The 17,690-nt window shown below is 31.3% G+C and overlaps 1 protein-coding gene across 12 annotated transcripts in view; it reads left to right on the top strand.

The window, feature by feature from the left end:
• The first annotated feature begins 728 nt into the window (after positions 1-728).
• LOC139510342 (rho GTPase-activating protein 15-like) overlaps positions 729-17,690 on the top strand; it is a 44,160-nt gene continuing 27,198 nt past the window's right edge. For 4 of the 12 annotated variants that reach the window (XM_071296893.1, XM_071296888.1, XM_071296891.1 and 1 more), the window contains exons 1-6: positions 750-1,806; positions 3,956-4,162; positions 5,457-5,489; positions 12,900-13,052; positions 15,435-15,515; positions 15,955-16,191. In XM_071296893.1, the coding sequence (XP_071152994.1) occupies positions 1,207-1,806; positions 3,956-4,162; positions 5,457-5,489; positions 12,900-13,052; positions 15,435-15,515; positions 15,955-16,191 (1,311 nt within the window). In that variant the 5' untranslated portion in view covers positions 750-1,206. Of the gene's footprint in view, positions 1,807-3,955; positions 4,163-5,456; positions 5,490-12,899; positions 13,053-15,434; positions 15,516-15,954; positions 16,192-17,690 lie in introns of all 12 variants that reach the window. The other 8 variants (XM_071296897.1, XM_071296895.1, XM_071296898.1 and 5 more) reach the window with 6 other exon arrangements.

The raw sequence follows: 17,690 nt of genomic DNA, 5'->3' as shown, positions 1-17,690 counted from the left end.
ACTGGACCGATTGTGTACTGCGATTGTACAATCCAAGATGGTGGTATACCATGAATCTACCTTTAGTCTGATTCAACTGTTTTTTTTTAGTTCTTTCTCATGATAATGTTGTACTATTACACCACTATCTCAGGTAAGGGCAAGGCCGTATAGCTACCCTTGAGGCAAGTGAGGCCATTTCAGAATCTAAAGCACTATGGGTAATTTCATTGTTCGTACCCCAAAATGAAAATAACGTCACGTCATTGGCTGAATTTTAATTGTTTGGGACGTTATAAACCAATCACCACGCTTTGGTGTACACTTTTGAAAATATTACCCAGAATGCATTAGATTCTGAAACGGCGAAACCTCACTAAAATTTCGACACTGATTTTTTTTTATACATATATATAAATATAATAGTCATTTGTTGTTCTGTCTCAACCTTGATTTCTATAACTTGTCATCATTCCTTTTAAACTATTCTTCAGTCCTGGATAAAACTCAGCATCTCAACGGGTGATGTTTCTCAATTACATTAACCTAGTAACGATAATCATCAAGGATCTCTAGTTAAAAACAGGCTCTTGCAGAAAAAGGAAAAGCGACACTGAAGGTGTCCTCGGCTTGATCTGAATTATAAATCTTAGAAAAAATAATTTTGTATTTGCCGCTAGAAAAAACTTTTGCAAAAGTCAAAGGTCAAATTTATCCAATGATAAAAATCGTACTATCCATGACTTACAGAACAACAAAAACAGATTTGTGGGCGAAGTCATCGGTCAACTTCCGGAATAAGAAGTACTTTCTTCCTGAAGAAAATTTCTGCAATGTTTTAATCCCTACTTTACACTTACAGATGTAATTTAGAAAACAACGTTAATTAATGGCAGACATAACAAAGTCATGTTACTAAATCGGATCAAAGTGAGAAACAGGTCTAAATTATCTTTCGTACTCACTAAATAAACTAATGCAAAGAACATTTTGTCAGAAAAGAACATATTAATAATAAGTTATGCAACTGTCTCCGACTAAACTCTAAGGTTTTTTTCTGTAGCATTGACTTGTGTAGACCTGTGGAATTTGCAACAGGTCATTAACAATTTAAAAATAGAACATTCTGTAAAAATTAAATAAAACAAGAACAACATTGCTTCTGCTTCTGCTGTCAAACAAAATTAAAAAAAAATCAGTTTGTCAGATTGAAATAAATACACCATCATGTCTGACCAAGAAGACGACACTGATCTAGGCTTTCCAATTACCAGATTAAAGGCCTTATATGATTACTCCTATAAAGATGACGATGGTCACATGATCACAATGAAACAAGGGGATGAATATCATTTGATATCTAAAAGTGGTGATTGGTGGGAGGTGGTTAGAGATTCAGGGAATGCAAATGAGTTAACTTTCTATGTACCAGCTGCTTATGTTCAAGAACTAGATGATGACACACATTCTCCTAGATCTAACCACTCAAATGAATCTTGCAGTGACAACAACAATGAGAAAATTGAGCAAGTTAATATTATAAGTGTTACAGGAAGTAAGAATGTGAAAACAGATATGGCGTATACAGGGTCATCTGACTATATTAATTCAGGTGAAGTAGGAATAACTTTTGGAAAAGGCAAATCAAGTTTTAAGAAAATATCAGACCCCGGCATTCCATCTGCAACCATTCCAGCTGTTTCTTCAGTGACTGTACCATTTAGAAGGAGTTTTTCAGATGAAGGCGATTATGTAAACTTAGATAATTATAGAACAGAAGCTGGCATAGGTGATACTGACAAAAATGATGGAGAGGCTACAGATAGTGTAAGTATTGCACATTACATACCACATGTGCAATTTGCAGTATTTAAATAAAGCTACATGTATCATAATTTAACTTTTATATATTGCATTGCACTTTACAGCAATTTTATTTTTTTATTTCTTTACCAGCATATTAAGTTTTGATCATGTTAGTTATTTTGAGGCTGAGAAAACATGGGTACAGTACTACCATTTATTGTTTTACATTTTCATCATACTTTTGTGCATCTTTCTAATAGAGATACACTGTACATATACAGTGGAGTTCCCGGTGTCCACGCGGCCGGTGATACTGCGCATTAGCTGATTTCGTTATATCAACACCGTAACACAAATAAAATTGTTCTTGTAATTGTTTTAGCATTCCGAAAGGATAAAAAAGAATATAATTGATAAGTTCCAGATTGAACTGCAATCCCATGATTTACAATATTTGGCCAATGGCCATTAAAAAAAATTCAGCATCAGATAAAATTTGTAATACTTAAGTCAATTTTTTATCAAAATGAAATAATTTTTGCTCTGCATCATTGGCAGTGTGTTTGGTTTGAATGTAGCTACCTTTTGTAGCAGCAAATCTTTCCTCTATTCAAAATAAGCTATTTTTGGAAGGCATGCCAAAAATCACCGGACATTGGAGGAACTCTCAGAACAGGGGTTTCCCCAATTTTGGAAACCCATTACACAAAATCTTGAGGGTGAAACCCTACAAACTGTTAAGTTTATGAAATAAAAGTATGTTATGAATGTATTCACACAATATTATCCAATAATTTGTTTTATCAGTTAAATGAAGTGAAGTCATAAGTCTTAGGTGCGCGGATACACCGGACTCCACCGTACATGTAGAAATGGTGTTATATCACCACTCATCAAATTATTTTCATTTACATGCAGGGTTGGCAAAAAAATGGGTTTTAAGAGTATTGCCCAGCCCAGTGGGCAATACTGGGAAAACCCGGGTTTTACTGGATTTTAGTGGGTAATACTGGACAATACTGGGTATTATAAATTATTTGTCTGAATTTTAAAGAGGATTCAGTGATGAACACAAATGCAATACATTTAATAAGATATTTATACCCTATTTTGTTTGTTTAGCATTTGTCTAGATTGGCAAACTGCAAATAGATGAATAGAAAGCAAATAAATCATTTTTTTTCAAATGAATATAGCTACTATTAAGAATTACCAATTACATGTATTAAAGAAACATCACATTTTAATAATGTATATGTACTGTCACTAATTAATAAGTAATTATTCAGATTAGAACACAGATTTGTATGTAACAATAATCAGTCCTTTCAATTTTATAAGTGTTAATGGCATGACCCTGTAGGGTGTTTACTTAGCAATATGAATGTATAACAATTAAAATTAACAATTCACTTAAACACTGCAATAAAATGCATTTTTCAAAGTTTGGATTATTGAAACAATACTTGATAATTAAAAAGTATCTTTAAATGTGCACTATTATGCCTACATATAAAATTAATAGAGAAGAGAATGAAATTGAATTTTCTTGAAATGACTGTCAATGGTTATCTGTATAAAAGTATATATTTAGGTGTTATACTATGAAACTATAAGAAGTCTTTACTATTTTGTGTTAAAATAAGCTTAAAAAATCATATTGCCCAGTAATGCCCACTATTCCCCATTTCTGGGAGTATTGCCCAGCCCGGGAAAACCCGGGTTTTCCCGCCCGGGAATTCCCGGGTGGGTAATACTTTGCCAACCCTGTTTACATGTACGACATGGGTTGATATTATCACATCAAAAAAGACATTGTATTAAAATTTTCAGCTCTTTGTTAGTTTTATGGATTTTGTTTTTATATGTACAGTATATTAAATCAAGGATTTTAAAAATTGGCAGAGACTAACAATTTTCAATGTAGCAGGGGTGTAAAAAAACAATACATTGTACATGCACCAGTTGTATTGGAGTTGCCATGAAAGTTCAAACATGCACAGTGTATATCATACATTGTGTACATAGCTCCTGCAGATCAAACCTTAGCCAAATTACTTAGAAACCAATAAAAGTAATCCTATTGTCATATATTATTGAATGTGTGAATTTTGATATGTAGTTTTCAAATAACCACTTGAACTAATGACATTAAGTTTTTCTTTTTCAGGATTACGCAAATTTTGCACCAATCCAATCAAAACATGAACCACCATCACCAGACATTGAAAAATGTGATTACATTAAAACATTATTGGATGTATGGAAAATGTTTCATGACCCCCAAACAAATAGATTGTTTTATATTAATAAAGAAACAGAGGAGAGAACATGGAAACCCCCTAGACATCCAAACAAACATGAAAGAGCACAACAGGTAATGCTACATAGTTGTCAAGGTTGATTTAAACAAATAATGAAATGAAAAACAGTTACAATTGTATCTTTTGTAATGTTTTCAGTACAAAATATCATGATCATGTCTGTATTAATAAGAATGTTTGAAAGAAAATAAGATGCACAAAGAGATGGCAGTTAAATAAGTACAAATGTATCTCCAGAATTTTGGAAATAGATTTCTACTATTTCTAGGCCCTGCATTATAGGTGACAGTCAAGGTACATTGAGTTAATGTAGCAATTTTCAATCATATGTTAAATATTGTGCTAAGTCATAAGTCAGTTTGATAGGTACTACTTGTGATAGGTCTACTTTTTAAAAAAATTCTGCAGACCGGCGAGACATATCTTTGTGTCAACAGTTTATTATATCAATATAGCTTAAAAAGAAACTTCTTAGATCAGAAAACTTTGCATATATATATATATATATTTGACATTTGTTTTTTATAGAATTATACCGTCATGTTTTTTTCCTCACATTTTCTGCTAGTAGCACAGCTGTTAAACAATGTTCCAGTTATAATTATATATGTTAAAGTTATAAGATAAGTTGATATTATATTTTTTTTTAATTGTCTGATAATGTACTTGACTGATGTTTAAACTTTTTGTTATTTGACACGCTACATGAAAATTTGGCTCCTCTGCACTTGATTTAGATTTTAATGATACATGTACCCAAATATCATTTCAATACAGGAAATTAACTACAAATAAATCATTGTGTAAGGTGTAAATAATTTCCTCTTGTGAAAGGCATATTGGTGCCTATATCAAGTATATACATACATCATTTGTGCACGTAGGGTATAATTAGAACAAACCATCCTGTATGGATTATGGAATGACTTATCCAAAATGCTTCAAACAGTAAATGTCTGAATTTATTAAACACAAATCAAATTTTAATTTTTACACTACAATAGAATATCTTTTACATGTTTTATAGATTTATAAAATATGTATATATTATTTTTTATTTATAACGAGTTTAACATTTGAAAGGAGAAATCTTTAAATTCATGCTGAATGAGTGATATTGATAGCAATGATTTAGAGTAGTTTAGACTTGATCAATGTCTTATACTGGTTAACAAAGTACTTGTAGTAAGTTCCATATATATTAAGGATAGTACATTTCTGACCAGCTTTAGGAAGTTGTCGTCCATTGACCAATACGTAATCACATAATTATGATCACATTTTCATGCTTCTAATCACACAGTAGTTTGAATGCTTGTATAACCTTAAATTATGTTTGAATTGAAGATCCTTCATGGACCATTTACACCACGAGCTAGAGTAAGTAGTTACCATGGCAATGCATGCTTACCAGTATACCTACATGTAGCAAGCCTTAATCTGTGTCCCATCCGTTGGGTAGAACTATAATTTGTTACATTGAATAATAACTGGTTCAGGATCCCATTTATGTTGTTCCTATCAAATATACCTGGAAAATATTATGAAAGCATGTTTATATGTGTACCTGTTTTTGTCAAGCCTGCAACTTTTGTTGCAGAAAGCTCGACATAGGGATAGTGATACGGCGGCGGCGGTGTTAGCTCACTTCTTAAAAGCTTTATATTTTAGAAGGTGGAAGACCTGGATGCTTCATTCTTTGTATATAGATGCCTCATGTTACGAAGTTTCCGTCAGTCACATGTCCAATGTCCTTGACCTCATTTTCATGGTTCAGTGACCACTTGAAAAAAAGTTCAGATTTTTTGTAATGATGAATTCTCTCTTATAATAAGTAATAGGATAACTATATTTGGTATGTGCGTACCTTGCAAGGTCCTCATGCCTGTCAGACAGTTTTCACTTGACCTTGACCTCATTTCATGGCTTAGTGAACAAGGTTAAGTTTTGATGGTCAAGTCCATATCTCAGATACTATAAGCAATAGGGCTAGTATATTCGGTGCATGGAAGGACTGTAAGGTGTACATGTCCAACTGGCAGGTGTCATCTGACCTTGACCTCATTTTCATGGTTCAGTGGTTATAGTTAAGTTTTTGTGTTTTGTTCTGTTTTTCTCATACTTTATGCAATAGGTCTACTATATTTGTTGTATGGAATGATTGTAAGGTGAACATGTCTAGCGGACAGATGTCATCTGACCTTGACCTCATTTTCATGGTTCAGTGGTCAAAGTTAAGTTTTTCAGTTTTGGTCCTTTTATCTGATACTAAACGCCATAGGTCAACTATATTTAGTGTATGGAAATATTTTATGATTTATATATTAGTCGCGCAGGTTTTATTTGACCTTGACCTCATTTTCACGGTTCATTGCTCAGTGTTAAGTTTTTATGTTTTGGTCTATTTTTCTTAAACTATAAGTATTAGGTCAACTATATTTGTTTTATGGAAGCATTGTTAGCTGTACATGTCAGCTTGGCATGGTTCATCTGACCTTGACCTCATTTTCATGGTTCATTGGTCTTTGTTTAGTTATCTTGGTTAATGTAACGTTTATGTGACAGTTGTAATAAAGCCTCATACTTAGCACTATCAACATAATATCAATGATTAGTAAAGAAGGCAAGACATTTCAGTGTGTGCACTCTTGTGTTTTTTAAGTGTTTTTTTTTTTTAACTTGGATGAATTGTTTAAATGTGGAAATTAGGAAATATTTTCCCTCAAATTTGCAACCTAACCTTTTTATGTTTGGTTTTATCTTGGGTAATCAGTAGTTATGTTAAATTAGCTTAACATAATTGTTGTAATTAATTGAGAATAGAAAATAACTACATGTAGATGAAAATTTTAATAATTGACTTTCATACTGCATACATCATTGCTATTAAATTATACCAGTACTAATTTTAAGTCACACCTACAGTAATTAAGGGTGGGGTGAGGGGGGGGGGGGGATGGGAGGGGCATTATGTTTATGTCTGTCTGTCCCTTATCATGTTAAAGATTTTAAAGATTTGGTATAGGGTAGCTTGTTTTCACATCAACTTGAATTTGCTACATGGCTTCATCATGAACCTAATTAAGTGATTTGTTTGATATATATATATATAAATGTGAACTTATTATTTTCACTAGAATTTTATGGTTCACTGAACACATTATAGTGAAAATGTACAAGGGGGGCATGGTATACCGGTACTATGGACACATTATTCTTGTTTGAAAATATATCAAACATATTTGAAATATCTTTCTTGTTTCTGAGCTCAATATAAGTAAACTTGTCTCAAATTTTGATATATCATACATGTTTGAAAATCAACTAAGTGTATCTCTCTACATGTATTCGTAACTCATTAGTAGTATTTGCATGTAACAAATAGTCACTTTGAAAATATTCACAATTTCTTGAACTTTATATTACTTCTTAAGGTTTTAAAACTTCCAGATAGCTGACTGAAATTGCACAGGATATATAAATATTGATACATGTATCCTAATTTGATTGCACATCTGGTGCATAAAAATTGGTACTGTAATTTTTTTTCTTTTGGTATACTGTATACCATTGATATCCGATGATAACATATTGTCCATTGTTACACATTGTTAATGTCAAGCCGAAGTTTCTTAAATGAATTAAGAAACAAAATACACAAATGTTGATATTTCTCTTGAATCTGATGTAGTTTGAAATAAAACTACATGTATTAAAAAAAGTTAGCTTTCAAGCTTTGCCTGATATTGGTGGTGCATGCTTAGATAACTAATATAATCAGAAAAAAATGATTCACTATTGTATGTGAAGTTTTGATTAAAAATACATGATAGTAAACCCTATTTGAAAAAAAGTGTTTAAAAGGAACAAAAAATTTGTAATCTTGGGGTGAGCTTTAGTAGTGTTAATAATTGCTCTTCATAACAACAGTTACAAGTGTAATGTTCCTAAGGAAATTGGCAGTTAGTTGGCTTTTTTTTTTTCAAGTCAATTTTGATAAAGTTTAATTTGTTGAAATATAGACATAGGTGACTGTGATTCCAACTAAGAATTGTCAAATGCTTGAAAGGATGTATCATGTATGGTGGCACAAAGGATTATTATACCAGATTATTAGTTAAGGTCAATTTGATTAAATGCAAATCTATTTTTGCTAAACTCACAAACTTATTAACACTGCTGTCACTTCTTGAATCTGATAATTTCAAGCCTGTTGTTAAAGTGGTCCTAGGAAGAATTAAGATTTATGCCTTTTACCTAACAGCTACAACTGCTATTAAAAAAATATGTAGGAATATTAAGTGTCAAAAGGGCCTCTTGTTTATGTGCTTAGCAAAACACAAAATGGATTACTACAACATTTTATTGGGAAGGAAATAAAACCTTCCATGAGAATCAGTATATATTGGTCAGGATATTTGTATTTTTGGAAGATGTACTGTCCCATTAAATAAACAAAATAGCAATTTTTCTATGAATTGTGTACATGATCAAATGGTTTTTCCAGGAGAAATGAAAAGTTCCCATCAAATGATCTCCATAGAGACCAATAGCTAGTGTATTTACAACATCATCTTCTAAAATCTAAATAACCTAACTAAAACCTACTGATTCCCATAGAAGATTTTTTTCCTTTGCAGTAGATAGGCTAAGAATTTTCTGATATATTTCATATACATAGAGATTAATACATGGCCTTTTCCATATCAGCCTGGGTATCATCCCGAGACGGAGTCGAGGTGCTGATATGGGTCGAGGGATGATACCCAGGCTGATATGGAAAAGGCCATGTATTAATCGCTTTATCATATACTTCCGACAATAGTTTTATGTAAGGCAAATGAATAAATGCAATAACTAAAACAGTCAAAAACTTTATAAAGAAGTTAAATTATGAATGAAATATACTATAATTGTTCAACAACAGCAGCACTACCTCCTTATATAATAATAGTAACATTTCCTATAGAGGCATTTTGAAACATTGAAATTTTGGAAGAGTTTTATGATCATTACTACTCGGAGTCTCCATGTTTGTTGTACTATAAAATGATTCATAATTGTCATTGGCATTTTTTAGCAAGTACTAAACTACCCACAAAAGTTCCCGTAAATTTTGACGTCGTCATAAAAAATATCTGACGTCACAATGGAAAAGTAAACAACCGATACCGGAAACACCGGAAGTAACTTGCACGAGAGGCACTGATATGGGTTTTGTGCACGAGATGCACCTGATATGGGTTATCAGCCCGGGTGGGAAGATATGGCTTGTGCACTTCCGCTCATTACACATATGCAAAAGCTATCATATCAATGCTAAGTATATGATAAATGTATATATTTCACATACTGCTTTAATTAAAAAATATGATATCTAGATAATGACCAAATTCATGTAAATAATCAATTACATTAAACTCAGTTACACACAGGAAGTATGATGGGTAAACATTATAAATATATATATAATACATACATGTAATATATAGGTAACATAACATTGAATATCAACACATTAGATGTTGGAGATTTCATTTTGAGAACTGAGCTCTTTTATTTTTTTAATATTGCATCACCACTTTTGTGCTGACTTGAAAAAAAAACATATTTGTTAATTTATATCCAGATAATGCCTTTTCTATACATGTTAATTATATTATATGATGGAATATGCACTATTAAAGTTGTTCAAGGGTTCAAAGAACGCCTTGCCTTTCTACTTCCTGATTGCCAAAACTTTTAGGGAGCAGTAGCTCACATTTCATTTCGCTTTGAGAGAAAAGTTTTCAAACTTTAAGCAAAGTGCTAATTTGTAACTAAGTTTTGTGATACTCGTGGAAGAACTTCATAAAGAAAGACGTATCTTATCCTTATTAATGGTTTACACTTCATCAACTTTTGTGAAATTTTTCCAATGTACAGTTAGGTAGACCATGAAAGTTCAATTAATTGGTTATTTCATTGTTTAAGTCCTACATTTAACTTAGCCAACAGGTGAACAACGAATTTAAATGTTCAACGATTTACAATTTTTCTATCAGGTTGTTTGCAACCTTTGGCAAAGCCACAAAATCACCTTTCCACAAAAAGGCATGTTTTTTGCCATCCACGAAAAATCATACCCACGAATATAAATGAATCCACAGTATAATAATATTATAAGTTAAATTTTGCCCCGTCAAAAAATGCAAAATAATAAACCTATGTTAGTACTGCCTCTTACTGAAGTAAATATAGACTTTTTTATGCTAAAATTATTTACTGATGTTCTACCTTTCATTATCCAAAATTAGTCTCGTTAATATACTTTATTCTTTAACTAAACTTTAACTAAGTCAACAAATGCACATTATAATATCTGTTAATAAGGTTTATGTAATGGATGACTACTTTAAAATCCAGGAAATATTTGTAAACTTGTGTGTGTATTTAGTCAATCGTTGTAATTATTTTTTAATATCTACATTTATAATCAAACATTGTTCTGTTAAAATAACTATTGAATTTTTTTCTAATCATTCCTATATCACTCCACCATAAAAACCAATAGATAAAAATGAATTAAAAGTGTGCGCAATATTTAAAAATACACTTTACAAAAATGTAACTTCCTGTTAGAAATATTTGGTAGAGGATGTTAGTACAATAATGGCTATAGTCTTATCCTATAATCACCCTTTACTAATGGTAAGAGGAATAGATTTGTTTCATGATCATTTAGTTAACATTAAAATTTATCATAAACACTTGAGAATTACTACATTATCATTTGTACAATTTTATATATATTGATCATTTGTATTTGAATATTTTGAATTTTCTTTTGGACTTTGAGATTGAATTTTCAGAAAGTATATACATTTTTTGTAGTGATGGAGAATTTTTTTCTGTGTTTTCATCCATTCATCATTCTGTCTCACTATTGTATCACCAACTACTCCGGGACCACCTGCAAATCACTGGACAACTTTTTGTGAATTTTTCACAGAATTTGACTCAAAGATTAGTCTTGCACTATCTTATTTCATTTCTTCATCTGAAAGATTATTGTGGTTAACTTTGAGATGGCATGGATATGGACAAGTGAGATTTCCACCTATTGTACAAAATTTATTTGCTTTCCAAACCTCTAATCATGATTTTAATAATGAAGTTTCTCAGAATAAAATTACTATACTATGCCATGTGCAGTTGTGAATCTCCTATTTATTGTTTTTTGGCTGAAATATTTTTGATCTTTTTCATTACTAAAGCATTGGCTTTTCCCTAGCTTTATTTAAAAGGAGTTTTCAGTTTGTGTTAGCAACTCCTCCTAAAACAGACAAGTAAAATTTTTTGTGAACAACTACCAAGAACATTAGTGCAAACCAAATTTAGATAGGCATGATCTGTTCCACTTCCTAGACGTTTTATTCAGGGATATATAACAATTTTGTATCTGCAACTCCTCTTCAACCCTTTCTTGCAATTTAATGAAACATAATAACCATATAATGATATTGTGCATATATTTTGGAAGAAAAGGCTTTGCATAACATGATTATGCACAATTACTTTTGTTAAATTTTACCAGCTTGGATATCAGGAATATAAGGAAATTGTTTTTAACACTCACTTTTAATATTTGAACAGAAGGTGGTATTGGAAAAATCATGATGACCCTTGAACATCAAAATTGTTTCCTTATAAATAAAGTTAAAATAGGAAATTGTATGAAATTGTAAAAAGATTGTACATTCATGTATAATGAGTAAAAGTAAGTTCTCATCTGTGATCTATTCTGATATGTATTTTAGATAGAACTTCCTGTAATTTGACTTCTGTAAAAAAAGAAAAAAAGATAAATAGAGCTGTCTAGTATACAAATCCTCAATGAGTATTTTTTAAAGTTCCTCAAGCATTTGTACAAGCAAATTTATTTGAGATCCCATGATCACATGGTATTTTGTAACATTGGAACTGTAAAAAAAACCACCACATCTCTAAAACTTGAGCACCATCAACGTACGTGATCATTAATCACTGGCAATCTTACATTGGAGTCGAAATATTAAAATTGACAAAACAAGATCATGTAATTAAGAAATTAGGTATTTTCAACATGTTTGTTGGTCTCTGAAAGATAAGATTGAATGATACATGGAGGGAACTGTTGGTTAAATTGTCTTAAATTCAAATGACCACACTGTAGGTCATTGTCAGTTTTTATGGTAGAGTAATTTAATATTAAAAAAAACAACAAAAAATAAAACATATCAAAACCAAAATAGAAACAATATTATTATTTGAAATAATTTACTTTGAATATTTTTTTCTTCTGAGCAGCAGTGTGCACCATCATGCCTGACATATCAACTTGTGGTGGGGTCTCATGTCTTTTCAGCACATCCACAGAGTGGGCAATATTTATAGTTTCTCCAAAATCCTCTCTGACTTACTCAAGTATATTCCATTGATATTATAAGCAGATAAGCGACTTTTCGTCATTTCTACTGCTAGTAAATAAAAGGTGAAATTTAGTGAACATGCAGTCACCTATGAATGGGTGGAATTTTTTTTTTTTTTTCTTTTTTTCAGGTTGTTGCATTTACAGCTATACCGAATAGTATTACAGAGACTTATTATCATCATTATTCATTTACAAGTTGTAAATTTTAATGTATACTAACAGGCAGCCAAGTTGAATCATCCTAAGATGTATGATTTACTGTATACATTTATTTACAGGTAGTTAAGTTGGATCATTATCATTGTTCAGAAATTGACACTTTTATTGTATATTTACAGGCAGCTAAGTTAGATGCCAAGGTCAGTAGATCAGGGATTGGTATTTTACCAGAAATCAATGTAGACCAAACATTAACCAACATTCCAGAAGGATGGTGCGTGGAAGAAACCAAAGAAGGCACAGTTTATGCTAATGAGGATTCAGATGAACGGGTTTGTTTTCAACAGTGATATTTATTATACCCCTGCTTTGAAAAAAAGGGGTTATACTGTTTTACTTCTGTCTGTCCTTCCATCCATCCTTCTGTCAGTCTGATTGTTTGTCATTCCGTCCGTCCCATGAATATTTTTCGTCACATTTTTCTCAGGACTACAATTCAAGGATTTCTGAAATTTGGTTTCAGGCTTTATATACGTCTGCTATACCGTGTGATTCGTTTTCAGATTCAGCACTCGACAACTTCCTGTTTACCAAACACTTGTATGATTTTACACATGATAGTCAAGTTGAAAATTTTCGTCACTTTTTTCTAAGGAACTACAATACAAGGATTTCTGAAATTTGGTTTCAGGCTTTATATACATCTGCTTTACTGTGTGATGCGTTTTCAGATTAATCACTCGACAACTTCCTGTTTACCAAACACTTGTATAATTTTACACATGATAGCCAAGATGAACATTTTCGTCCCATCTTTCTCAGGAATTACAGTACAAGGATTTCTGAAATTTGGTTTCAGGATTGATACAAGTCAGCTATACTGTGTGATGCGTTTTCAGATTCATCACTCAACAACTTCCTAACACTTGCATATTTTTACACTATTAAAATTATCCACTTGCGACGGGGGTATCATCAGTGAGCAGTAGCTCGCAGTTTCACTTGTTGTCTTATGGTTCTGTTATTATGGAATTGCTGTATATAATCTTTTATTAAGTACGGCAACTGTTTAAGCGTGGGTTTAGTAACTGGATATGAGTAAAAGTAGATGTTGGGTACTGTGGATTCATTTATTTTCGTTGGTATCAGTTTTCATAGATTGAGTAAAACTTGCATTTTCATGGGTAGTTTATTTCATTGTTTTGCCAATCTCTGCATGCAAAGTCTATAGAAAAAATGTAAATCGTTGAACAGTTGAATGCATGGTTCGATTAAACACACATAAACCACAAAAATTAGTACAAATAATACTGAATGCACAGTATATGAAAATGAAAGCTTACAGACTTGTTAGGATTATTTGTTATCATAATCACTTGACCCTGCTGTCAATTTGATTTTACTGTAGTTATGGGACTTTCTTGGACAAATATAACACAATAAAACCTTGTGAAAGCAACTCTTCTGAAACTGTTTTACAGAAATTTTTTATACTTAGAAGGATTGTTTGCTATCATGATTGTTTATACCATCTTTTGCAATTATTATGATTCTACTTTTTCTATACCAGTTATGGGTCTTTGATCGTTCTTTTATTGTGTCCTATCTAGGGACATAATTTTTTTGGTCTGTGCATCCATTCGTCTGTCTGTTCTTTCGTCTGTACTGCTTCATTCTTTTTCACTTTAATTCCACAATGACATCTTGTTAAGGCAATTCATTTGACACCATTTGACATAAATATCGTAAAAATATTATTACAAAGATACATGGAAAATTTGTTTGTTATGTGTAGTTACATGTAACTGTATTTAAACATCATTTTGATTTGACCATTTTCATGGGATTAATGTGATTTTGACTTTTGGACTATATATATTATCAATGTTCCTGTTGAACAACTGTATACTATACACACTTTGGTTTATTGTCTGTTTACTTAGTAAAACAAGTGATTTTATTTTACATGCGGTACTTTTACTTTTAGTGCTTAATTCCTCTCCTTTTTTTGTTAATTGTACAACAAAATCTGTCATTGATACAAACAGTGGAAGGTATGGAGGCTATTTTTAGTTGATGTGTCAATATTAAATCCATAATTGTTTTGTCTACTTTGAGATAACTTTAATGCTGCGTTCACACATAATTCGATTTCAATTCGCATTTACTAATTCAGTTAGTTTAATTTGCATTAGAAACGTTTTATGTCCAAACATAAATTCTAATTCGATTTGCAACGCAAGTCAAATTTGCTTTACTGTCCGAACGACGTTAACTGTTAATTCGTATCAACTAAAACGATTTCTAATGTGATTTAGTCAAAGCGAATTACCCAATTCAAATTAAAAAGGAAGATTGTATGAAAGTGATTAGGGAATTCGATTCACATTTGATTCAAATTCAATTCAAATTAAATGTACATGTGAACAAGGCATAAATTAAGCTTTCATTAAATCTGATATCTATTGTTGGGTACTAAAGGAATAGGATCATCACATCTTGTATGCAGGCACAGGTAAATACTATTTTATTATAGATAAAAAAAAAGTGAATTTGATTTGTTTGTGTAGATCCAATTGTTTTCTAACATTTATTGCATGTATGTAAAAGATTTAAAACAAAATGCACATTCATATAACAAGTACTAGTGATCTAAGAAGGTTCAAATAACGATGAATTGCAGTAAATCATTTCTACACATTATTATCTTACAGTGGATGAGTAGTATAAACACTGAAGGTAAAAGATACTTCTACAAAGTTGGCAGTACTGAAGTGGCATGGGAACTACCAAAGGTTTGGATTATAATGGTTCTGAGTGTAGAACAATGTTTAATTCTAAATAACTTGCATCAGAACAAATTAACTCTCTTAAAAAATTGCATGTTGTCTATATTATTTATGTTTTAACATGGTATTAATTTAAATATATTCACTTTGTGTGTTTAAACCAAAAAATTATTGCAATATGTTGTATTTTCCCTTCTTTGTTAATAAATTTTATTCTGAAGTATCATATACTATCTTTACGATCCACCTGTTGTTAAGACTGATTATTTTTTTACACTATTTTAGTAAAAAAGAATGCATTAAAATCTGTTTACTTTCAATCACAAATCTTTTGTTTTCAAAAACAATTTTCTTTCCCTTTTGCATGAAATACTAAATAAAATAAGCTAACTGTGTTTGTTTTGTTTGCTTCTGTGATTACTTACAAACCTTTCTTCCTCAACAGACAAACAGAAAATCCAATGGGGACGTGATAATGGAGTTACCAAGTCCTCAGGCAAGCCCATCATCATCAAGATCGAACACAACTGGCAGATCACCACAGATTACACGTTCCTTAAAAGCCAAGTCCATGTTTATTGAAAGTAGTCTGAATTTCCAACAGGCCCCACCACATTTTCCTACAACCCCTCCACCAAGGGCACAGACTTTGCCAAACAATTTGAGTGCACAAGCTGGTGGTGTAAGTTTTTGATGTTCAATGTTATCAATGGTTGTTGTCTAGGTATCCATCTTTTGTATGAATTTGGTAGCAGTTGTTTTTTTGGTATTTCATATTGTCTTAAATTTTATCAATTTTGAATGCAAGATACTCTTGATTATTTGTATAATGCTGCTTCAGACACCAGAGATATGATTACTTTTTTGTTATAACCCACATTATATAGGGTTAGTTATGGTAAATTTTTAAGTAGTTTTTTTGAAGGAAAAAAAAATCAAATAACAAGTGTTTTTTTTCTGCATTGCACCTCCTGAAATTTAAATTTGCTTGAAGATGCATTCTTAAACTGCTTTGGCTTTTAATTTTACCATTATTCTATTTATTAAGTTAAAAGTTGATCTGTTCATGCCCCTGCTGTAGCAGAGGGGTGCAAATGGTTACTTTTGTCCATCCATTATGTAACTTTGTCCCAATATTGGTTATTTACCTTAACTTTAGTTTTCTGCAACAAAATGCTGTGAAACTTAAACACCTTGCTTATAACAACAAAACACAGAACAAGTTCTAATTTTGGTGGTGTCACTTTTACCATTCTAGAATTATGCCCTTGACAAATGAAAGAATTGCTGATATTTTTTTTCTTCCTTTCTCTAACTTGAGCTTGTGTCAGCCAGATGATATGAAATTAAACACAATTTTTATTGCCACAAAACTCAAATCATGTTTCAAATTTGGGTTACGTAACATTTGTTGTTCTTCAGTTATGTCCTTTTATAATATTATATGCAAGTGAGGGCATCATCTGAGTCCCATAGAAACAATCTTCTTTTATTTTCATTTTACAAGAGGACATCAAAGAAATCAGGGTTTCTAATAATAGTTTTATGTAAAATGAACAGGAGTGTATACATTCTGATATATATTTTTTTCCTTTTGATCGAGTGATGAACAGTGGCAAATCTTTATCCCCTTTGATGTACTGAAATAATTATAAAGTGAAATACAGACTGCCTGAATGCTTTTGATTGGTCACAATGAATATAAATATTTATAATGAACAAATTAAAAACAATATTTTTTTTTACTCTAAATGGATTTATTCTATTGAAAACATATTATCTAGAATGACATACCAACTTTTATTTTTCAATTTGTAAATGAATTTATTATATTCAATCATAAAAAAAATATAGGTTTTGTTATACAGTACATTTTGTAATAAAATTCTCATGTACTGAATCTGAAGGAAATGAGTTCTGAAGCTTATTTGTGAAGTAAATTCATTTGATATGTTAAATGTGTGAATATTAAATTACATTTTATAATGAGGAATACATTTTGAAGTTATGTTATCATTGTTCAAATTAAGAACAAATTTGGTCCTAGGTGGATTTCAGTTACTTATATCACAGGGGTAAACAGAGCTTTAAGGTTCTTTACACATATTTGTAACTTGTGGAGATTTCTTTTTTTTTTAGTTTTCCTTCTTCAGTACAATGCTTCTGCAAAATCTTGGTTCT

This window comes from Mytilus edulis, chromosome 2, assembly GCF_963676685.1.
Source record: "Mytilus edulis chromosome 2, xbMytEdul2.2, whole genome shotgun sequence".
Classification (NCBI taxonomy): domain Eukaryota; kingdom Metazoa; phylum Mollusca; class Bivalvia; order Mytilida; family Mytilidae; genus Mytilus; species Mytilus edulis.
Note: the sequence above shows the minus strand (reverse complement) of the source record. Positions and strands in the feature narration are given on the sequence as shown.